The sequence below is a fragment of the Elephas maximus genome, chromosome 18 (genome assembly GCF_024166365.1).
Source record: "Elephas maximus indicus isolate mEleMax1 chromosome 18, mEleMax1 primary haplotype, whole genome shotgun sequence".
Classification (NCBI taxonomy): domain Eukaryota; kingdom Metazoa; phylum Chordata; class Mammalia; order Proboscidea; family Elephantidae; genus Elephas; species Elephas maximus.
The window spans coordinates 34,860,171-34,884,489 of NC_064836.1; the positions used below are offsets into that span (position 1 = coordinate 34,860,171).

The following is a 24,319-nucleotide window of genomic DNA, read 5'->3' on the forward strand; positions in this document are numbered from 1 at the left end:
CAAATATCATTAAACTTAAGGCATAAAATTCAGGGGAACAATTCATGTAATCGGTGCAGCGCTTTTGAAGAGGAGGAAAGCTTTCAACTGGAATAAAATCTACTTGGAATTTCCTCAAGATGCTAAATAAGATGCCATTAAGAACCAAGGGAGTCCCTCGGTGATAAAAATGGTTAACGTACTCACTTGTTAACCAAAAGGTTGGAGGTTCATCTCTACCCAGACGTACCTCAGAAGAAAGTCCTGGGGATCTACTTCCAAAAAAAAAATCAGCCCTTGAAGATCCTATGGAGCGCTCTGAAACATATAGGTCACCATAAGGCAGAAACAACTCCAAGGCAACTGGTAAATATCTGTGGATGTAAAGAACTGTAATTAATACGTTAGACCATTATCACCCAAAATACCTATTAAAATCATTCTTTGAGATTACTAAAATAGTTAAATTTACTAAAATAGTTAAATTTACTAAATCTAGATTGTTTTAGTTGGAGAAGGTGTTTAGACCAAAATATCAGGCTATTTTTCACTAAACCAAAAAAAAAAAAAAAAAACCTCATTCCCATCAAATTGATTCTGACTCCTAGTGACCCTATAGAACAGAGTAGAACTGCCCCATAGAGTTTCCAAGGAGCGCCTGGTGGATTCAAACTGCCAACCCGGTAAAACAAATAAAGCTTGCTATCCGTAGGCACAAGGCAATGACCACTGGAGGATGAATGGCCAGCATAATAAGGCCCGAAGGCTCTTGGGGAGGATAAAGTTGACTGCTGGACCTAGGTTCTCCATTATATGTTGACCCTTTAATCTCTCTGCTTCCTCAAAGTAATGTTTAACTGTTAGTATTGACCTTGGACAACTGACCACTGAGAGTAAAAGGCCATGACTTTCAGCAACAGCAATTTCCTTCCAGGCCTTCAGGGACTTCAGGATCCACCATGGATGGCCGGGTGTTCTGCAGATCACAATGACAACTTACTTCATAAGTGAGACCCCAGGCTGTGCTTCACTCTGCCTCCCAGGAGACTCCAGAAGGTGCTGGACAATTCTGGGACTCCCTCCAGAGGTTAGCACCACTGGAGGACCTCAAACCAGTCCAGGATCCTCCTGGTTCTTTCCCTGAGAAAAAGATCAGATCTCCTTAGCAAGGTCTACAAAGACCACCAGGAGCTTGGGGACCCCTGGGACAGCCCAGCTGTCCTCTGCCTCACTTCAAGCTGACGTAGAAAAGGACAGAAATATGCTAATCACATGTGATTCGTTTATTTACTGTGCATTAATTTGCCTGAAGAATGGTGAAGGGGGTGGGGAGGGACGCTCTTGCTACTACGGGACATCTTCTAACCAGGACCTGGCAGGGATTAGAAAGTGGGGTTTCCCTTATTCGTCCTTCGAGTTGATAATTAGAGGAAACAAGTAGGAGAAACCGGACAGCAGTGGCAATGCCACCTCAGTACGCAAACAAATAAAAAGCCCTTAACCATCCAGCCACCCTGACTCATAGCGACCCCATAGGACAGATTAGAACTGTCCCCATAGGGTTTCCAAGGAGCAGATGGTGGATTCAACCTGCCAACCTTTTGGTTAGCAGCTGAGCTCTTAATCACTGCGCCACCAGGGCTCCACTTGAGTACTAATAAGCACCAATCTCTCCCAGCTCCCCCCCCCCAAAGTATTTACTCTTAAAACGAATTTTTGAGTATGATAATAGGTCAGGGTCTACGGCGTGACTCGTTACTTTGGGAGAGAGAAGCACAGATATGGGCCATTTAAGCAGGAGGAAGAAGCTAAGTATGGGCACAATTTTTAAAAATCTTTTAAAATAAAAATTTGAACGCAAGTCCCTTCAAGAGTTAACTCTTTCCTGCCCTGCCCTTTTAACGCAAAGGCAGTTCCACTTGGCTGGGATTAAGTGGCAGACCGTGGGCACTGATGAAAGGCGCGCTTGAGAAAGGGTGTAGCCCGCCCTTCGCACACAAAGGCGCGGAATTCCCAGGCCGCGGGCGGCCCTGCCCGGGGGGCACCACCGCGCTAGGACGCAGCGACGCGCCAGGAAGCGCCCGCGGTTCTCCGGCTGCCCAGCCTCTCTGCTGGTGGCCGGCAGAAGTTAGTCACCCGGAGCCCGAACCCGGCAAGGACCAAGAGGCCAGGGGATGCGGAGGAAGCAAGGCCGGTACCGGGACAGCTGGGAGCAGACGAAAGGAGCGCGGGGGCGAGGGGACGCTCGCCAGCTGAAAGCCGGTCCTGGTGGATGGAGTTCCAGGGTTTGCGAGGCCGGAGGGCACCGGCATGCAAACGGGAGAAACTTGGGGCAGGAACGTCCTACCCAGAGAAAGCAAAGCAGGCCAGAGGAGGCAGGGAGAGATTTGAAATGTCTCAATAACTTTAAAAACACACCAAAACACCCCTTCAGGAGATGAGGTAAGCCGAGGTTAGCCAACCCCGATTGGTTGTGAAATATCAGACAGACCCGGAGCCTCTGTGGCTTTAAAAGAGGCCAAGGAAATCTTCTGTTTTTCTTACCCAAATACTCCCCCCCCCCCGCCCTTGCTCCCTCCCTTATCCCTCCTTCCACCTCGCCGGGTCCCTTCCTCCTCCCCGGTCGGCCTTTCCTCGATCACCCCCTCCGCCCTCCCCCATCTGATTAGGCGCGGACCGGGAAGGGTGGGAGTGGTGGGGGAAGCTCTCCCTTTAAGAGGCAGCGTGCAGTGACGAATTGTTGAAATTGCCATTGCAGGATGGCATGCCGCTATAAATTCATTGTTCCACCTCCTCGCATCTTCACAGCGCTCGCGCTGCTCTCTGCGCTCGCAGCGGCCGACTGGGGATGACCGCGGGCAGGAGGACACCGCAGCCGAAGGAAAACAGCCGCGCCGCCTCTCCGGCTCGCCGCAGGCCGCCCCCTGCCTTTTTGTCTTAAATTTTACGGCTTTTTTCCCTCTCTTTCTTCCCTTCCTCCTGGTTCCAGCAGAGTCAAGGAAACCCACAAAATAAGAAAGGAAGTGGGTGCCGGAGCTTGGAACCCCCGCCGCCGGCCGGTCCCGAGGAGTGGAAGGGGCAGGAGGCAGTGCGCACCAGTTGCCGGCCGGGTGCGCGCCACCTTCCTGACTTTTCTTGGTAGAGCTGTATTTGGGGTCGAGTTGGGGGTTTTCCTCCTTTCTCCTATTTGCTGAATCTCCACTACCCGGCTTTTTTTTTTTTTTTTCCCCCTACTTTTTCCCCCCTCTTGCTGGGGCAGGAATCCAAACATTTTCCCAACCGACAAAGAAAAGTTCGCACGCTGACACCGCGGCCCGGAAAGGCTGGCGCTGCTGCCAGGGCCCCCCCCATCCCTCCGATACTTGACTCAACCTTGCAAGCAAGTGTGTGTGTTTCCTCCCCTCCCGCCCCGGTAACTTCCATAGCGAATAACAAATACCCATAAAGTCCCGTCGCGCAGCCCCTCCCCGCGGGCAGCGCACTATGCTGCTCGGGTGGGCGTCCCTGCTGCTGTGCGCGCTCCGCCTGCCCCCGGCCGCGGCCGGCCCCGCAGAGGCACCTGCCCAGGATAAAGCCCGGCCGCCTCCGGCCGCTGCCACGGCCGCCCAGCCCCGCCGCTGGCGGGGGGAGGAAGCGCAGGAGCGGGCCGGGCCTCCGGGCCACCCGCACCCCCTGGCGCCGCAGCGCGGACTCGTGCAGAACATTGATCGGCTCTACTCGGGCGGCGGCAAGGTGGGCTACCTCGTCTACGCTGGCGGCCGGAGGTTCCTCCTGGACCTGGAGCAGGATGGTTCGGTGGGCGCCGCTGGCCTCGTGCCCACAGGAGGCGGGCCGAGTGCACCTCGGCGCCACCGGGGCCACTGCTTCTACCGGGGCATGGTGGACGGCAGTCCCCGGTCGCTGGCGGTCTTTGACCTCTGCGGGGGTCTGCACGGCTTCTTCGCGGTCAAGCACGCACGCTACACACTGAAGCCCCTGCTGCGCGGGCCCTGGGCCGAGGAGGAGACAGGGAGCGTGTACGGGGACGGATCTGCACGGATCCTGCACGTCTACACCCGCGAGGGCTTCAGCTTCGAGGCCCTGCCGCCGCGCGCTAGTTGCGAGACCCCAGGGTCTCCGCCTAGGTCCCGAGAGCGCCCCCCGGCACAAAACAGTTCGGGCCGGCCAGCCTCGCTTTTTCTGCAGATCCCGGACGAGTCCGCGCCCTCACCCTCTGGGGACTCAGGACCGCAGACGTGGTGGCGGCGACGGCGCCGCTCCATCTCCCGGGCCCGCCAGGTGGAGCTGCTCCTGGTAGCGGACACGTCCATGGCGCGGATGTATGGCCGCGGGCTGCAGCATTACTTGCTGACCCTGGCCTCCATCGCCAACCGTCTGTACAGCCACGCCAGCATAGAGAACCACATCCGCCTGGCCGTGGTGAAGGTGGTGGTACTGAGTGACAAGGACAAGACCCTGGAGGTCAGCAAGAACGCGGCCACCACGCTCAAGAACTTCTGCAAGTGGCAGCATCAACACAACCAGCTGGGGGACGACCACGAGGAGCATTACGACGCGGCCATTCTGTTTACTCGGGAGGTAGGTCCAGGCTGCGTGTGGGGGCCAGGCACAGGTAAGGAGGCAGGTGGGAGGGACAGTCTTGCTGATGGCTTTGGCTTTTGCATAAACCGCCTGTCACTAAGGATTTGCTTAGCTGCTTCTTGCGGGTAACCTAGCCAGCTGCCCTTATCTTCAGTGTAGTCCCAGCAGTAATTCCCCATCTTAAATGACCAGATCTGTTTAGGCAATTACTCAATAAGGCAGGATAGCAAGGTGGTCTTTGGAATCATGGGTATGCTACTTTCCAATAAGCCAAACTATGTGACTTGGTGGAACCTAATGGAAGGGGCTTGATGGATCATCCAGTGTAATCCCTTTTATCCCATGGGCTCCTTTGTAAAATGTCCATGCCTTACTAGTTGAACCTCTTTTGCAACACCAGTCAAGAGTTCTTATAGGTCCACCTGGATGGGACTTTGGTTCCTGGGTAGGAATGATTGGGGAACCGTAAACAGCAGATGACCCTTTGACCCATTGCCATCCAGTCGATCCTGGCTCATAGCACCCCTACAGGGCAGGGTAGAACTGCCCCATAGGGTTTCTAAGGAGCGCCTGATGGACTTGAACTGCTGACCTTTTGGTTAGCAGTCATAGCTCATAAGCACTACACCACCAGGGTTTCCAGAGAGGGTATAGAAACCCAGTACGTTGAAGGAGGAAACTTAGGTTCCTTAGCAGCTCCTTTGCTTAGTCAACCAGCGCACCACAGGCATCTGCCCAACTTCCCAGCTCAGCCACCGCTGTAGGGTCACATTTAGCTGGCATGTTTGGTTTTTGGATGACTACGTTCCTGAACACCAGTAGGGAGGAGTCTGGGCAGAGTCAATCATAAAGAAGGAATGTTTTCCCAAGATTTTCCCCTTTTTAAGGATTATGGTAACCGGAAGGACGAAATTGATCTTCATAGGCCCAGAGGGTCTGGGAACACAATATCTATTTACATAACCATTAGACCACCGTGTAAGTGTGACTTTCACACACATTTAGTCTGGGTTGGTTTTGAGTCTGGCTTGATCATAGTTCTAAACTTCAGTTTTCATAGCTCTGTTCCCATTGGCAGTCTTAAGTCATGCTTCTCAGATGCCTGGTAAGAATCCACCTTTTAATGCTCATTCTTAAAGTGTTTGAGACGCATCCAGGAAAGATGAAGAATTGCAGACTTTGAAGTATTTTCTGAAACCATGGTACAAAATGGAACAAACAGGGAGAGTAGGAAATCGAATGATGGATTGCAGGAGACTTCAGAACCACACAGCTCCACTACCTAATTCTTCTATTTTTACCAAAGCACCCCTGGTATGAGGGAAAAGTGTGGATACATTTGGAGTAGAGAAACACTTGTGGTTCGTGGGGGGGACATAAATGTGAACCACATGTAAACAGAGACACCAGAAGGCAACAGTTGAGGGAGAAGGAGGCAGTGCAGGCGCTGGGCGCAGTGGAAAATCTTGCCTGTAACTAAGTGATCTTCTGGAAACTGTCCTTAAATTTCTGCACATTAGTCTTTGAAATGGTAGAACATTCTTTTTGTAGCCTTCTGGATGAAATGAGGTTCTCTTATAAAGCTATCCCTTTCTCACTTGGTTTCCAAGTCTTTCTCTCTTTTTTTTTTTTTAAGCAACCTTCCATGCCTGAGTTTCCTTGCTTAGCTACATCAGAAGAGGCTGCCAAGAAAGATGCTTTGGAGAGTTTGTGGAAGGAGCTTCTCCAAAGAAAGATGGGGAGGGGGGTACTTTTGTAAGCATACTGTTTCCAATAGTGGGTCATTTCAGTAGTTTCCTTTCCCATTTGAATACAAAGGGCGTATTCCATAATTGAAAAATAAATATAAATTAATAGGAGGTTCATAACTCCCTATTCCCAGCCTCAAAATTTTCTCAGTTGCTTCCCAGAGGGGAAAAAAAAAAAAAAAGGAAACTAGTCAGTGATGCTAAATGATCTGGTGCTTTTTCTGGATTTGATTTTTATTTGGGTACTTAACACTTCCTGTTTTCCAAGTTCTGAAGCGATCAGCACATTTTAAATAGATTAAAAAAAAAAAAAAGGCAAGGGAGAAACAATGGTCTGTTTTACTAAGTATTGTAGTAACAGACAGTTTTCAAAGTAGCCTATACATGGAAAATATTTTACATCGCCCCTCTGTTGCCTCCTTGCCAAGCAGAAGCATACTTTTGGTAAAGCAAAGCTCATTAAGTTTGCAGTTGGCCTTCTGCTATATACATCTAGCTTGCTAAGAACCAAATATTTGAAAAGCCTGTGTATTGTGAATATACGCACCTAATTTAAAAGAGGGTTAGAGAAAAATATCCCAAGATCCATGCAGCAGTCACTTGAGAGTACTTCAAAATACAAAGTTCATTTCCACCTTATACTTTGGAATGTGAAAATCAAGAAGGCCGGGGAGTGATGATTTGAGCTCTTTCAGCCACACATGGAAATCAGATATCTGAAGGCCTAAAGGAAAATGTTCATGGCTATTTCTTTTTCAATGAGAAATACCCAGAGTTGGCACCAACATTCGACTTTTACAACTCTGTTTTGAATGTAAGAAGTACGTTGCTTAGCAGCCAGATGCCAAGCCATCAAATCCCTGTTTTGATGGGCTGTGAGGACTGTTCAAATTTTGCGTCCAGATGTCTTCTCCTAAATTACTTGTTTTTCAGCAAATGTGTGAGGATATGTTTTTCACCCCTGTTTACTCTAGCTGAGGCCACCTTGGAAGTGTGTCTGGGAGTCAGCAGAGTAGTGCTAGTAATTCATCTATCAGACTAACACACTTCACTGTCAGTACCGTACCCAGCACGCTGGCCTCATTCTAACTAGAGAAACTTAGCGCCAGTCGATTTGCTGGCATCGGAGCCATGTTCCTTCTGGAATGGCACTTATGCTGGAATCCACACCACTTGTGCCATCAAACAGTAGACATCTGACCTCCCCAGGGTTGAGCTTTGCTTTCCAGAATCCTTTCCTTGTTCCTGGCTTCCTCTTTTATTTTAAAATAGGTTATTTAAGGGAAAACTCTGAAGCTCGTTTTGTAGATCACTCACCCTTCTTTAGAAACAAAAGCCTTATCTGTTTGATGGCCACATTGGAAATTATTTAACATCCCAGCTAATAGACCAAGCGATAGAAAAGGTTCTTTTGCTTTCATTAATTATCTATGGGCCAGTTAATAGGCTATTGCTTCTCAGCTAAAACCTCATGAAGCCAAGGCTTGGAGTCAGTAGGCCGGATTTCTCCTTTACCAGCTGGCTCCTTGTTAGGTTCTGACAATAGGGGACGCTGAAGAAGATGGGAAGCCTGGAGCAGGGAGAGGAATATGATTTTTCTTATTTGCTCGCTGACTGGACTGACTGACTGAATCACGTATTGGAGTTCAAATCTTACATACAGTCAAAATGAACCCTTGTCAAGTAATTAACATAATCAATTTGTAATCTTAACCAACAAAAGGCTAAATAACTCAGAAATGGAAAGACTGGTAGAGGACTAAGTGGCCATAGTTGGCATTTTAAATACATATTGAGAAGAAAGAAAAAATTAAATTTTGAAAAAAAAAAAATGTCTGCTAGAGATAATTTGGAGCCCTGGTGGCGCAGTGGTTAAGAGCTCAGCTACTAACCAAAAGGTCAGCAGTTCAAATCCACCAGCTACTCCTTGGAAACCCTGTGGGGCAGTTCTACCCTGTCCTATAGGGTTACTGTGAGTTGGAATCAACTCCATGGCAGCAGGTTTGGTGTTTTTGGTTTTTAGAGCCAATACACCACAACATGCAGGATCTATTTCATTGCCAAATGAATACATTCATCAAATGCTTATGAGCACCTCCTCCATGTTTAGGCAGCTGCAGGCAGTAAGATGGAAAATACCTGGTCCCTGATCACCCAGGCTTATCACCAGGGGAGAGGAAGCAGATTCATACATTAATACTCAAATTTTAGGAAAACTCTGGTAAGTGCTGTAACAGCGCCTAAACAAAGTCTGCGAGAGGAAAGGAGAGGGAACAATGGATTCTGCCTATGAATCTTTATAGAAAGATTGCTAGTTTTATTGCAGAGGTCCTCGAAGAATGGATAGATTCGATTTGGATTCAACCAGCTTGTATTGAACATTTCTTATGTACTATCCACGGTCATAAACCATTTTAAATTTAATCCTTTCAATAATCTATATCTGTAATATCATCTTAATTTGACAGATAAGAACACTCACGCAAGAGGAATCAGAGATCATATTCTCAGAGTAACACAGCTGGCAAATGGTGGAGAAAGGTAGTCCTGCCCAGTGCTCCCTAAACTACAAATATAACTCATCTGTTCAAACATTCGATATGTTCCTAACATGTAGGGTGAGATTCAGAGGCTTAAAAAGCAACTTCCATCCTAAGAATCTCTTCCAGAAAACAGACCAGGAACCAGGTAATTGCCAAAAGCATGAGGAGTTTTATGATACATGTGGGCGTGAGATACCGTGGAAGTGCATAAGATGGTTGCCTAACCCATATTCTGGAGTGTCTGGATGGGGCGGAGGGTTAGATGGTGTCTCCAGTGGCTTCCTTGATAATATCTGAGTTTAACTTTGCAGAAGGAGTAGGAGTTAGCCAGGCACATAAGGAGGAGACAGGCGGTGCGGGGACAGTATGTTATTATGCTCAGTGGTCCACAGGCGGCACAGTGATTCTATAAAATGCAGTTGGGCGTGATAGGACAGACAATATGAAAGTGGAGACAGTAACCACCAGATTATAGAAGAAATTATATTCCATGCTAAAACCAGTTGCCATCCAGTCAGCTCTGAGTCATGGCAACCCCATGTGTGTCAGAGTGCAACTGTGCTCCACAGGGTTTTCAATGACTGACTTTGGGAGTAGATCGCCAGACCTTTTTCCTAAGGCGCCTCTGGACTCCAGCATTCGACTTTTTGGCTAGTAGCCAATCGCATTAACCATTTGCACCAACCAGGGACTCCATGCCATGCTAAGAGGTTGACGTTACAATTTATACGCAGTGAGAATCCTTGGCAAGAGCATTAGCGGGAAAACAGCAGTGACCAGACAAACACACATTCTGGATTGATCCTCTGGCCTAAATTGTTGGACTGGATCGTGGGGAACCTTTGCAGGTGATTTCAGTAATCTTCAAGAGGAAACGCTAGGTGATCAGAACGAAAGCAGTGACGCTAGGAATGGAAAGGCAGGAATAGAGTCCAGAAATGGTAAAGACAGGTGGAGATGAGTAAATCAGTCCTTTCGAAGAGAAAGAATAAATCAAACGATGTATTGCATTGGCCAAATCTGCTACAAAAGCCTGCTTTAAAGTGTTAAAAAGCAAAGATGCCACTTTGAAGATTAAGATGCAGCTGACCCAAGCCATGGTATTTTCAGTCGTCTCACACACATGCAAAAGCTGGACAATAACAAGGAAGACTGAAGAAGAATCGATGCCTTTGAGTTACGGTGTTGGTGAAGAATATTGAATACACCATGGACTGCCAAATGAATGAATAAATCTGTATTGGGAGAAGTACAGCCAGAATGTTCCTTTAGAAGTGAGGATGACAAGTTTTCATCTCACTTACGTTGGACATGTTATCAGGAGGGACCAGTTCCTGGAGACGGACATCACGCTTGGTAAAGTAGTGAGTTAGCAAAAAAGAGGAAGACCCTCAGTGGGATGGATTACACAATGGCTGCAACAATGGCCTCAAGCATAACATTTGTGAGGATGGTGCAGAACCAGGCAGTGTGTCATTCTGTTGTACACAGGGTCGTTATGAGTCAGAACTGACTCAACAGCACCTTTCAACAACAAGTAGAAAGAATACTTGGGCTAAGATTTGGAGGCCAAAGTGTTGATGAGACACGAAGGGAACAGGGGACAGGATGGTGCATAAGGTCAACAAGAAGGCTGGGGTTGCATAGTACAATGTTTTGAATGCTAGGCTAAGCTTAGTGTGCCTTCTGCCTTTGTGAGGAGCCATCAAAAGTTTGAAGTTTTGGAGAAGAGGAATAAGCTCATAAGATTTGTGCTTTCAGAAGGGGACTGACCACAGCATATAAATAGAAAAATCACAGAAGGCAAAGGAACTAGTTAGAGGTCTCAGGTGATAGTCCGGGCAGGAAGGAATGAGAAAGAGAGGATGCTTACGTGAGACATGATATCAGTGACTTGCAGTGATTGATCAGTTGTGGAGGTAAGGGGGAGAGTCCAGTTAACCATGTCACAGGTTTCTTATTGAGCACTACCATTATCTTATTTTCTAGGGTATCTTTCAAGTGCATTTTGTATTTTTAACACTCCTCTAAATCATTGCCTTAGCTTCTTAGTGCTGCCGTAACAGAAATACACAAGTGGCTGGCTTTAACAAAGTTATTTTCTTACCATTTAGGAGGCTGGATGTCCAAATTCAGAGTGCTGGCTCTAGGGGAAATCTCTTTCTGTTCAGCCTGGAGGAAAATCCTCGTGGCTTTCAGCTTCTCTTCTGCAGTTACTTGGTGATGTCCACATGACATCAGTCTCCATTTATGCTTCCTTCTCTGTGCTAATCTGCTCTTTTTACATCTCAAAGGTGATTGGTTTATAACACACCCTACACTGATATGGTCTCATTAACATAACAAAGCAAACTGTATTCCCAAATGAAATTACAACCACAAGTGTGTGTGCTGTTGTTAGGTGCCCTCGAGTCTATTTCCACTCATAGGGACTCGTGTGACCATGTGACAGAGTTTACTGCCCCATAGCGTTTCTTAGGGGCCTTCGTCACCTTTACAGAAGCAGATAACCAGATCTTTCTCCCGTGGAGCTGCTTGGTAGGTTCAAACAGCCAACTTTTTGGTTAGCAGCAGAGTGCGTAACCGTTGTGCCACCAGGGCTCCTTATCCACAAGTATAGGGGTTAGGGTTTACAACACATATTTTTGTGGACACAATTCAGTCCATAAGAATCATCAAGTTTTATTAAATACACAGTAGAGAAGAGATCACTCTATCCTTTATTTACTGCAAATGAAAAACTTGCTTAACCAAGGGCAGATTATAAAAAAAGAAAGTGTTTTATCTTTCTAAAAAAGTTTTGCTTCAGCCAGGTTTATAGCAGCCTTTTGCCACCTGAAGCGTCTTTTGGGTGGAAGCTTAACAGTTTGTCTATGTCACCTTCAAAGAGGTACAGTACAGTTGGTTTGTTTTTTCCTCCTTTATTTTATTTATTTATTTATTTTGAAGCGATTCCACTTGATTAAAAAAAAGTATTTTTCACCTATAGTGAAAATCAGGCTTGCCTTTAAGGGTAGCCGTGTCCTATCTAATTTGCCCACTTTGTAAAAACTAGTCCTCCTGATATTTATAGGAACCCCTGCTTCAAATCCTCCCTTGATCTCAGAGGCCCCAATATCTTGCAGTACCTAGAGCCACGTTCATGATGAGCAGACAAAATCCTGTTTGGAATCATGGTAGAGGAAAGGTCTCTCTCAATCAACACTGGCCACACTTAACCCTTTGGTGACCCAGGGTTTGCTTTGAATTTTTTGTTGATAACCGTGTGTTTTCATGAATGGAAGCATGCTGAATCATTGAGTGGGTCTGAATTTTTTGTAGGTAGTATGGATTTTCTTTCTTGCCCTCTCCCACAAGCCTACCCTAAGTGTTTAATGGTACATATGACATACCCTAATTATACCTCAGAGTCCCACTGGAGTCTATTGGTACATATGTATAACAAATAAAAATTTTCCAAATTTCTACTTTTCTTACCAAAAATTCAGGCATCTCCTACAAGTCCCTGTAAAAATAGTAATTTGAGGCACACGACCCTTTCTTCACTTTCAAACAGTCATAAAGGCCCCTGTCTTGTGGCCGCACACACTGTCAGTGGTACAGCAGCTTCCCAGTAAACCCCAGAGGCTGAAAAAGTTCGTGGTTGCTATGTGTACCGCTGAGCATGAAAGCATGAAATGTTTACTTAATTACCATGTATTCTCAGGCTTCTAGTTGGAAACTTGCAATCCACATACCAGGGACATCAGAGGGGTGCAAAGTCCTAAGAAAAATCCTAAATAAGCATGTATCTTCTTTTTTGCCTGCCTACCTTGGTGTCTTTGTGTCTCCTCTAGTTTTTTTAAATCCTGACTTGCTGCTCATATTACTTTCAATATTTCTTGTTGTTCTCTGGTTTATAAAAAGGGAAATTGTTAAATCTGGCACCAGAAGACAGTGGTGAGAGTGGTGACGATATTGCACAGGGGCTTCCCAAAGCCCCTTGCCTCCTTCTGGTTATTTCCGTATATCCTGCCTTCATCCTGGTGTATCAGAAGTTCAAGAGTCAGCAATTACAGCTCGATAGTGCATTTTAAAATTGGTCTTATTATGGCAAAAATATGTGTAATGAAACATTTGCCAGTTTCATATTCTTTTTATGTACAATTCAGTGACATTGTCACTCATCATCACAACCATCACCACTGTTTCCAAATTATTCCACTACTACTAACAGAAACTCAGGGTTGATAGTGCATTTGCAGAAGAAGGCAATTACAAATACCTTTCTCGTTCTCTATCCTCCTTACTCTAAATCTTTCCACCCCACAAAATTAACAATAAGCTGCAGTGTGTAAACTGTGCTAGACATTTGACTGCGTTCACGGGCAATATCATAGAGCACAAAGAGCGTTGGCACGTGCGAAAATAAGGAAATCTGACCTTTAAGGAAATTCTACTTCTTTCTTCCGTTTTGAAGTGTCAAAGATAAGATGAATATTGAGAATTACCTACGTGTTTGTTTAATAATACCACAGTGAACTAAGTTTGGGAATTGGAGTGTTTAGATCTAGTTTGAGTTTCAGCTCCACTAGTCTCAAGGTTTGAGACTCTGAAGACATAGTGCCCTTGAGCTCCATCTATAAATCAGAGAGAATACTTGGAACCTGTAGTGTTTTATGTTAATATTAATACATGAATAACTGGAGCAAACCCTAGTGATCACCTGGTCAACCCCCTTATTTTAATGATGAAGAAACTTTGTCCCAAAGCAGGCAAATGTTTAAACAATGTTTCTTACTAATAGAGCTAGAATTACAAAGCAGTCTACCTCCATTCATGGTCTCTAGTCAGCTTCTATTCCCATTTTCCAAAATAGCTCTTCCAAGAATCTACCTCTTTCAACGTTCGACTTGCTCTATCTCTACATTCTCTCCTTCTTCCTTCACATTTCTCAGTGGACATTTCTTATCTTGGAATGGATCTAGCCTATATTTCCAGATTCACCTTCCAGCCCTCCACCCAAGAAAACATGTACCTCAACCACAACAACCTTCTGGTCATTCCCAAAGCATTTCCTCCGGGAATGTTGGGAGTCGGAATTGACTCAATGGCAACAGGTTTGGTTTGTTTTTTAAATTAGTTCCCTAGGACTGCCGTAATAAATTAACACAAACCAATGGCTTAAAACAACAACCATTGTGGAGGCTAGAAGTCCAAAATCAAGGTATTAGCAGAGCCATGTTTCCTATGAAGGCTTTATGGAAGAATCTACCCTTGCCTCTTCCAGACTCTGATGGTTGCCGGCATCCCTTGGTTATAGCTGCATCACTCCAGTGTCTCCTTTGTCTTCACACACCATCTTTCCTCTGTGTGTATCTGTCTCTGAATCTCCCCCTCCTTTTTTTTTTTTTTTTTTTGATAAGAACACCAGTCATTGGATTAATCCAGTATAACTTCATCTCAAAATCCTTAACTAATATTATCTGCAAATACTCTACTTCCAAATAAGATCATGTTTTGAGGTTTTAGGTGGATATGAATTTTGGAGGGAACTATTCACCCCAGTACATTTTCCTTGATGTTTTCACTAGTCTGTCTTACTAGAATCCTTCCATAACTGTCAGATTCTACTCATTCCTCAAGACTCTCCTTTGATTGATTCCCCCAAAGACAATTAATCAATCCTTCTTCTGTGCTCCCTTGACAATCTGTTCACAACAGTACATCCTACTTTGCCTTGCTCTTGACATATCTGTTTTACCCCCTAGATAATGATGTCTAGTCTAGATAATGATGTCTGTATGAATCATAACAAATTGTGGATAACATTACGCAGAATGGGAATTCCAGAACACTTAATTGTGTTCACGAGGAACCTGTATGCAGACCAAGAGGCAGTCATTCGAACCGAACAAGGGGATACTGCATAGTTTAAAATCAGAAAAGGTATGTGTCAGGGTTGTATGCTTTCACCATACTTACTCAATCTGTATGCTGAGCAAATAATCTGAGAAGTTGGACTATATGAAGAAGAACAGGGCATCAAGATTGGAGGAAGACAACTTGCAATATGTACATGACACAACCTTGCTTGCTGAAGTCAAAGAGGACTTGAAGCACTTACTGATAAAGATCAAAGACTACAGCCTTCAGTATGGATTACACCTCAACAAAAAGAATACAGTAGTCCTCACGACTGTACTAATAAGCAACATCATGAGAAATGGAGAAAAGATTGAAAGTATCAAGGATTTTATTTTACTTGGATTCACAGCGCCCATGGAAGGAATAGTCAAGAAATCGAAAGACACATTGCATTGGGCAAATCAGCTGCAAGAGATCTCTTTACAGTGTTAAAAAGCAAAGATCTCACTTTGAGAACTAAGGTATACCTGTCTCAAACCATGGTATTTTCAATCACATCATATGCATGTGAGCTGGACAATAAATTAGGAAGGTCAAAGAATTATTGATGTCTTTGTACTATGGTGTTGGGAAAGAATATTGAATATTCTTTAGAAGAGTTTAGAAGAACGAGCAAATCTGTCTTGGAAGAAGTACAGCCAGGATTCTCCTTAGAAGTGAGGATGGCCAACAGCTTAACCACTGTGCCACCAGGGCTCCTTTTGGATACTATTAAACCAAAAAAAAAAACCCATTTCCGTTGAGTCGATTACGACTCATAGCAACCCTGTAGGGCAGAGTAGGACTGCCCAATAGGGTTCCCAAGGCTGTAATCTTTACGGAAGCAGACTGCCATGTCTTTCTGTCACAGAGCAGTTGTTGGGTTTGAACCACAGACCTTTTGCTTAACAGCCAAACACTTAACCACTGTGCCCCTAGGGCTCCTTGGGTACCATTAGTCCTTCTGAATTCCATAATGAATCTCAGATTTTGCCATATTCATAGAATTTTAAAAGGCCACACCCAATGAATGGCCACAGTGTCAAAGACTTGCCCTGTCAAAGCTCTTTTGGTCTTGGAGACCGTTTTAGCGATACTTTTCAGAGAGTGTCCCAGTGTCTCCTGGCCAACAACACACCACAAGACTACCAGTTACCTCTCTGCGTATTCTCTTGACACTTAAACCGGTTGCCATAAAGTCGGTTCCAACTCACGGTGACCCCATGTATATCAGAGTAGAACTATGCTCCACAGGTTTTCAATGCTGATTTTTCTTAAGTAGATCCCAGGCCTTTCGTCCAAGACCATGACATTTGTGCTAAATCCTCCACTCCGTTGCTGTCTAGACCATGGTGATAAGATACTAATTCTGCATGAAAAGAGTTATCTTTAATAGAACAAAGACATAATGTATGTTCAGTTCCATGCTGACCGAGCAGAAAATTTTCATCAGCAGTTTTAATTCTCTTACGTCTTACGTGGGTACTGTATGAGATTCATATTTCTTCAGTATCTTCCTGCACCCAGAATCAGATTATATACTAGTGATCTCCAAAAGAATTCTACCACCTGAATTTTAAAATATAATAACTACAATAAACTCCAAATAAGATTTGCACCCATAAATACTATTGTGAATCACCATCAGAACACAGACATTACTGTGATAGGCTGTGTTCTCAATAATTTGACACAGAAGATGTGTTGTAATACACTGGGATGAACATTGGATCACAAAGAAACTCAGATGTTCATCGTAAATCATGAGGATGAAACTGTAACATGACTACCAAGGTTTGAAAATTACACAGGTGAAATGGAAAGGCTACCAATTTATGTAATTATAGTACAGAGATACATAGATTGTGACTATGTAGTCAAGGGGTCTAATCAATGTGGTTAAAAAAATAACACATGCTTCTGTTTGTAATTTGGTCACATGTTTACATTTCCATGGCAAAGGGCCAAAAGCATTTAATGCCATCCAAGGATGACAAGAAGATTGATAGCCTCTAATGAGCAATTGATTAGCAGTAAACAAAGGCATATTAAGAATCTAATTTATACTCTATTTAGAAAGAAGGGCCATCTCCCTATGCTGTGGCTCTTCATACAAGCTTATCAGTGAAATAAGGAGTAAGAAGGACAAGCTTAATGTTTTCATTTCTAGGGCTTCTATAATGAAATATCACAAAGAGAGTGGCTTTAAACAGCAGAAATTTATTTTCTCACGGTTTGGAGGATAGAAGTCCAAATCAGGGTATCAGCCGTGTTGAGTCCTTCTGAGAGACAAACTCTTCTCTCCTAGCTCCTGGTCGCTCTAGATGCTCCTTGCAGCTGCAGCGTCAGATGGTGTCATTCCTTTGTCTCCTTGTCTTTGTCCATCTTCTCCTCTGTTATGAAGTCAGCAGTCACACAGCATCATGACCTACCTTACTCCAGTATAAGCTCATGTTAACATGACTGATAACATCTTCAAAGACTGTATTTCCATACAAGTTCATGGTCACAGGTCCTGGGGGTTAGGACTTCAATATATCTTTTTTGGTGGGGACACATTCAATGCATAACACTTAATTCTTGGATTTTATTCTTCAAAATGATGAGATCCAAATTGTGAAGATCAGCATAAATTTTGGCTTAAAAACATGTATGTGTGCAGAAATTACTTTATAGTCTCTAGCAACTCATTTAAACCATGCCCTGGGTCCTTGGTCTTAGAACTACTAAAATGATTGGGTAAGAAATGGGATTTTTTAAAAAATGTATTATGCTATATTATTATCTCAAAGAATGATTATTATGCAAAAACATGTTCCAATTTCAATTTTGAAAACTACCAATTTGTTCTTGATAGCTGTAATTTGGGATCCCATGGAATGACATATGAGGAGATACAGGAAGCTTTGGGAGGCTGTCATTGGTAGTGACTTGATTCACTGAGGCTACTTGGCTAAGATTTCGACTTTCTGATGCTACAGCCACACTGTAATTCATCACAGCTGGTGTAGTGGTTAAGTGCTACAGCTGCTAACCAAGAGGTTGGCAGTTCAAATCCACCACGCACTCCTTGGAAACTCTATGGGGCCGTTCTACTCTGTCCTATAGGGTTGCTATGAGTCAGAACCGACTCGACGGCAGTGGGCTTGTTTTTTTTTTGGTAACTTGTGATACACAGAACACAATAAAGACCTGAAAATGCACCAGAGAGTGTAGAGTATATCTTCTAAATATTCTTCACCTGGGTTGGATTTCTATGCAGCAAAATAGGGAAGGGCTAGAAAAGGATGTTAGCATCGAGTATGTATGTGGCATTGGTTATGAAGTAATAGCATCTTACACTGGTTGCCTGGAGTCTATTGAGGTCCTGCTGAACATGCAACCTGTTAAAGGTGAGCACGTGAAGGTGAGCACGTGAGGATTACATTGTGTCTCACTGTGTGTCACAATCTACCCAATTAAACAAGTATTTGCTGAGTTCTTGCTATAAGCCAGACATTGTGGTAGTTGTTGGGGATACAAAAATGATAGCCCCAAGAGAAGTAATTGATATTTTTAAAAAATTCCTCCCTGCTTACTAGAACTATTATCTTGCTTTTTAGAATATAAGTATTTTGGTTGTTAGTGGCCATTGAGTCAGCTCACCTCATGGTGACCCATGTACAACAGAACAAAACCTTGCCTGGTTCTACACTATCTTGATGATCATTGGTGTGCTAGAGTCCATTGTCACGGTCACTGTGTATTTTGAGTGCCTTCCAACCTAGGGGTCTTATCTTTCAGCACTGTATCGGACAGTGTTCTGTTGTGATCCATAAGGGTTTCATTGGCTAATTTCTGGAAGTAGATTGACAGGCCTTTCTTCCTAGTTTGTGTTAGTCTGGAAAAGCTGCTGAAACCTGCCCACCATGGGTGACCCTGCTAGTATCTGACATACCAGTGGCATAGTTTTCAGCACCATAGCAACATGCAAGCCACCACAGTACAACAAATTGACATCTATATGGGTAGTGAAGATATAATCAGTGTTAATTATAACTGTAGTCAAACAATAAATTTTAATGCCCATTAATGCTCAAATAGCATTTAAAGTATATTATTTATAACTCCATCAGGTCAATATTGGCTTTTATTTTCTCTTTTTTCTTCATATCTTAAAAGTCACACTGGTGTCCCTTTCATCTATGTCAATCATTTTTAACCATCTGTGGAGAGGGATTATGTTCCCTTTTGAGAATCTCTTAAAAGCTATGAAACTTCTTACCGCAAACATGCATATACTTAACATACAAACAATATATTGCATATATTTCATGAGATTTCGAAATATCACAAAGATCGGGTTGAGAAACACTAGAATACATGATATGAGTATGAGTGCATATATTTCCGAAGATGCAATTTATGCAGGTTTTCTTAAAAGAGTCTTGTGAAATTACAACTTAGTATGGAAATTGACAGTTGCCCTTTCAAGGAATTATGTTTGTGCATTAACGTTTCATCTCCAATCCAAATAACCGATAAATTTGTATTCTGCTACAAATATGCGGTTGCTGTTTGCCCCTGTGATGGAAAATAATTTATTAGGCCCGGCTTCTGATAAATGTAGCATGAATTTAGGTCAGAACATCCGGGTTCTCCTAAGCAGGATCATATGCGAAAGTGATCCATGACAAATTTGTCTGCATGTATCCATTGGAGCTTTCTTAAGGCAGCCGCTGCTGTCATAATGTGCAAGCCACAATTCTAGGGCGTCCTTTTCTCAATGTAATCTAGTCCCATCATCCGTCTGTGCTGCTGGGTCCCAGAGTTGCTTGCAGAAGTTGGGGCCTTGAGTCTGTCTTTGGACCATTTCCAGACAAGAGCAGGTGATACCATCAACATATCCTGGTCTTGCCCTTTGGGGTGAGGAAGTGGCTGTACTTGGTGGCTCCTTCTGGATGTAAATTGATTTTAATGATTTCTTTCCTCCTCCCGGGCAGGATTTATGTGGACATCATTCATGTGACACCCTGGGAATGGCAGACGTTGGGACCATCTGTTCTCCAGAGCGCAGCTGTGCTGTGATTGAAGATGATGGTCTACACGCAGCTTTCACCGTGGCGCACGAAATTGGTATGCAGCCTCTTCTCTTCCCTCGCCAAATCAAACACGTGTAACAGCTGCCGCAGGAACCAAAACACTTGGCAATTAATTCCAGATTTCTCCTGGTGCAGGTGTACCGTTGGGGATTAAATGTGTTTATATTTGCACGAATAATGGAGAGAGAAGGCAGAGTCAGGCACCCGGTCCATGTTTCCTTTCTGACAGTCATTCAAGAGTTTAAGAGAACGCCACTACCGCTACTGTCTTTAAAAGCATCCCTAAATGGCCCTTAGACGAAATTTGTCACTGTTGACTATGGAAGGCAGAGGCGTCCCTTTTCGAAATTACTCAAGATGGTATTGACTCATGCCAAGCTAATCAGTTTGCACAGAAATATACCATGTTTTACTCCACTGAGAGAGTGTTAATAGTAGGTTCTGGTCAAAGGACATCAACGGTTTCCTGTAAACCGTTCTATCTTGTTTCTTAATAACAAAGTAAACAAAAGCAAGCCCAACGCTCAATAAGGCCTGTTTAAAATGTCGCTTTCCCAATTTGCCTGTTACAAGAAACATCGCAATTTAAAATGGTAGATTTAGAACTGAGTTAAGAGAGGAAAGTACCCTGTAATTAGGAATATGTCCTAGGCTACTAGGTATAGTGTTTGAGAAACCTGGCTTAGTATTTAGGATTAAATGTTAGAATTAGACACATCTGGGCTCAATTTATGCTCAAATACCCTCTACCTGTGTCACGTTGGTCTAATTATTTAAACTCTCTAAGCTTTGGTTTTCGTATTTAAAATGTAATAGTGCCTATTTCAGGGAGTTATTATATGGATCAAATCAGGTAGGGTATAGATACTAATGTTTTTTATATCCATGTACACTTATGTTTCATTTTTTATGAAATAGTTATTTACATTTTTAATATAAGTATTACTTTTAGCATAATCCTTTTTGAGGAAAAGTATGATTTGATAATTTATTTTTTGCTGTATTTTTATTATACAGGTTCATTTTTTTTTTTATAGCTAAAACCATAATTTTAAAATGGAAATTAAGACCTCTTTCTGACATTCCTAGTAGGCAGAGAACATTTTCACAAGGTGTCGATTTCTAACTGCCAGTGTTTTCTTCGGGGAGTTAAAATAACTTCTAATCAAAGGTGTAATAGCCTGAGTCACCATATGGCAGCAGCAACATAGGAATCAGTAGTAAAATTTCCATTCTTAGGCGTTACTCATCCCCTTAATTTTCCAAACTGACAGTCTTCTTACCTCCTAAGCAAAACAAACACAAACGTAAAACCTTATCGTAAATGACTGTCCAGCAAAGTCACTGATAATAATTCAGTTCAGTGTTTTATTAATTGGGGCCTTTGGCTTTAGGAGCCAAAGATGTGAGATGGAGCCCCAGCTCCACCTCTGGGTTTCCGTTTTATCTCAGGCAAATGCTTTAGACACTTGCCCCTCTGATTCTTCCCCTACAAGATGGACAAATAATGAAGCATGGCTCTTATGTGCTGCTTTAGAAAATGTGGTGTGTTTGCAAATGTTTTTAAAACTCCAAAATGCTATGAACAGATGTGATAGTGTGCCTTTCAAGGAGGTTATGTCCTCATTTGTCTCTTGCTAGTGTCTATTCAACTGATAAAATTCAGTCTAATACAGGTCTTTACCCAACCAACCAGTTGCCATGAAGTTGATTCTGAGTTATGGAAACCCTTTGTGTTTCAGAATAGAAATAGGCTCTGTAGGGTTTTCAATGGTTGGTCTTTCAAAAGTAGATCACCAGGCTTTTCTTCTGAGGTGCCTCTGGGTGGATTTGAAATGCCAACCTTTGAGTTAGTAGCCAACCGTTTGTACCACCAGAGACTCCTAATATAGATCCTTAATCAACATTTATTACATGAATAAATAGGTCATGTTATCAGGAGGGACCAGTCCCTGGAGAAGGACATCATGCTTGGTATAGTAGAGGGTCAGCAAAAAAGAGGAAGACCTTCGATGAGATGGACTGATGCAGTGGTTGCAACAGTGGACTCAAGGACAGCAACAACTGTGAGGATGGCGCAGGGCTGGGCGGTGTTTCGTTCTGTTGCTGCGAGTCGGACACTGACATGACAGCAGCTAACAATAAGAGAAGGAAAGAAACGCGAAAACTGCCCGAGGCACCAATTCAATTCTGTAGTGGAAGCTAAGAGAAATTAGTCCAAGCACTTGAGAGGTTTATAATTAAACAGAGGAGATTTTAAAAGCACAACAGTAATTAATCACCATTATTCAGAGTGACAGAAGTCCATGAGAGAAGTTCTAAACCCCTGGGAAAGCAGGGGCCAATGGCTGAGACTGGGAGGAGGAACGATGTTTTATGTGGGATCCCCATGGGTCAGAGATGACTTGATGGCAGCTAACAACAACTATATGTGTGTGTGTGTGTGTGTGTGTGTGTGTATAAACCAAAAAAATAAAAACAATGGCTGTCGAGTCGATTCTGACTCATGCACAGAGTAAAACAGCCCTATAGAGTTTCCAAGGAACGGCTGATGCATTTGAACTGCCAACCTTTTGGTTAACAGCCATAGCTCTTAACCACTGCGCCACCAAGGCTCCATGTGTATATATACACACACATATGTGCACACACATCTGGGTGGTACAAATGGTTAAGTGCTGGACTGCTAACCAAAAGGTTGGTGGTTCAAACTCACCCAGAGGCACCTTGGAAGACAGTCCTGGCCATCTGCCTCCTAAAGGTCGCCGCAACCTTGAAAACCCTGTGAACAGTTCTACTCTGCATGCCTGGGATCACCATGAGTATGAGTCAACTCGACAGCAATTAGCAAACACACACGCACACACACGTATATATACTCATGTACATATATATACACATACACACCCATGTATGTACACATACACACACACACACATATATGAAAGAGAAAACATTCAGAACTTTTCTTAATGGTAGAGTAAGAGTGAACATATTTATGCAAGAGAGCAATGTAGGATACACAAAATCAAGCCTGAATCTTTGATATATGACTACGCCCTTGTGTTCCCTTTAATTTCATGTTTGGATCATCTCTGTTTACTTCTTTGGAATTCTCTAGAATTCATCCTCCAAGCAAACCTTGCCTACTTTAATTTCCCAGTGTATATTACATTGGCCTAGTCTGAGAAATACAAGATCTGTAAGTAGGGGGGTATGGATTTAATTCTGCTTTCATAAAAGAACCTGAATTTCATTTGCTTCATTCATTTTCTAATTTCTTTATTATTTTTTAATATTTCTTTTTCGAGTTATGAACATGTGTTATGAAGTGTGAGCCTGGTGGAATTTAGAGAAAACACCCTTACAAAATATTTCCCAATCAGCTATTTATCATTACAGAGTCTTGCCACTGCAGCCAGTATGGTCTTGGGTGATGCAGTACACTGGTCTGTTTCCAGGGCTGTATTTTTGAATTGTTGCATGAAGTCGTCAGCCTGGGCTGATCATGCTCTGTATTCTAATTTTCCTCCATTCTTCTAACATAATTGCCCCACTTCCATTTCGCTAGACATTTGCCACTTTCCTGGTTTGGAGATGGTGTATACAGGCTATATATATACAGTGACGAAATGACGTCTTGAACCTCATTTTTGCCAGAGAGCTTTGAGTCTGCCTGAGCCTCATTCCAAAATATACAGTTTACTTCATGCAAGCAGGATGTGTAAATATGTTACTGACTCAGAACATCAGCAGTGGAGAAAATTATCAGGCTGCTTCCATAGTTTTTCTATTTTGTATCTTCTATTTTTTTTTTTTTTATAAGCAGAGGAAGGACACATTGGATCAAGAGTAACACTTTCCTGAATTAGCTTACAGGTTGTCTTGGGAGTGCCCTACCACTTTCTTTCTATAACCAACCAGTTGCCTTCTAGTTGATTCTAACTCATGGTGAGTGACCTCACATGTGTCAGAGTAAAACTATGATTCTTAGGGTTTTCAATGGCGGATCTTTCAGAAGTAGATGGCCCAGGCTTCCTTCTGAGATGCTTCTGGGTGGCCTCGAACTGCCAACCTTTTGCTTAGCAACCGAAAATGATAACTGTTTGTACGACTCAGAGCTTCCTCTTTCTATACGTGGTAGTTTGAAATATAAACTTAAAAAAACCAAACTCACTGCCGTGGAATCGATTCCAAGAGTCGTCGGCAGTGAGTTTGGGTTTTAAAATATAAACTTAGGTACATTTTATTTATGAAGGAGTTGAATCACGATATTCTTTGTTCTTTTACCAACTCCCAGCCTGCACCGAGAATTAACACATGCGATAAGGAGACGGCCATGTATGAAATCCCTAACTTGAACCTTTTCTATCCATGTAGTTAAAATTACCTACAGTCAGAATTATATGGGTTAAATAAACAATTCTGAAAACATACTCTTTCCTTTTTTTTTAAGTACTACAGCTGACTGGAACACTTCTCTTTTCCTGCTAGTAAGAGC

At 43.4% G+C, this 24,319-nt stretch overlaps 1 protein-coding gene and 1 long non-coding RNA gene across 3 annotated transcripts in view; one reads left to right on the forward strand and one right to left on the reverse strand.

Annotated features, from left to right (window-relative positions):
- Nucleotides 1-262: 262 nt before the first annotated feature.
- LOC126061724 (uncharacterized) lies at nucleotides 263-3,809 on the reverse strand. Its single transcript, XR_007513875.1, has 3 exons — nucleotides 3,721-3,809; nucleotides 980-1,119; nucleotides 263-353 (listed from the first exon to the last, which is right to left on the reverse strand). It is a non-coding gene; the product is annotated as an uncharacterized LOC126061724 (long non-coding RNA).
- ADAMTS5 (ADAM metallopeptidase with thrombospondin type 1 motif 5) overlaps nucleotides 2,011-24,319 on the forward strand; it is a 61,123-nt gene continuing 38,814 nt past the window's right edge. The window contains exons 1-3 of one of the 2 annotated variants that reach the window (XM_049858474.1): nucleotides 2,011-2,421; nucleotides 2,738-4,557; nucleotides 19,720-19,852. In XM_049858474.1, coding sequence (XP_049714431.1) covers nucleotides 3,463-4,557; nucleotides 19,720-19,852 — 1,228 coding nt within the window. In that variant the 5' untranslated portion in view covers nucleotides 2,011-2,421; nucleotides 2,738-3,462. Of the gene's footprint in view, nucleotides 2,422-2,571; nucleotides 4,558-19,719; nucleotides 19,853-24,319 lie in introns of those variants that run through there. The other variant, XR_007513874.1, reaches the window with a different exon arrangement.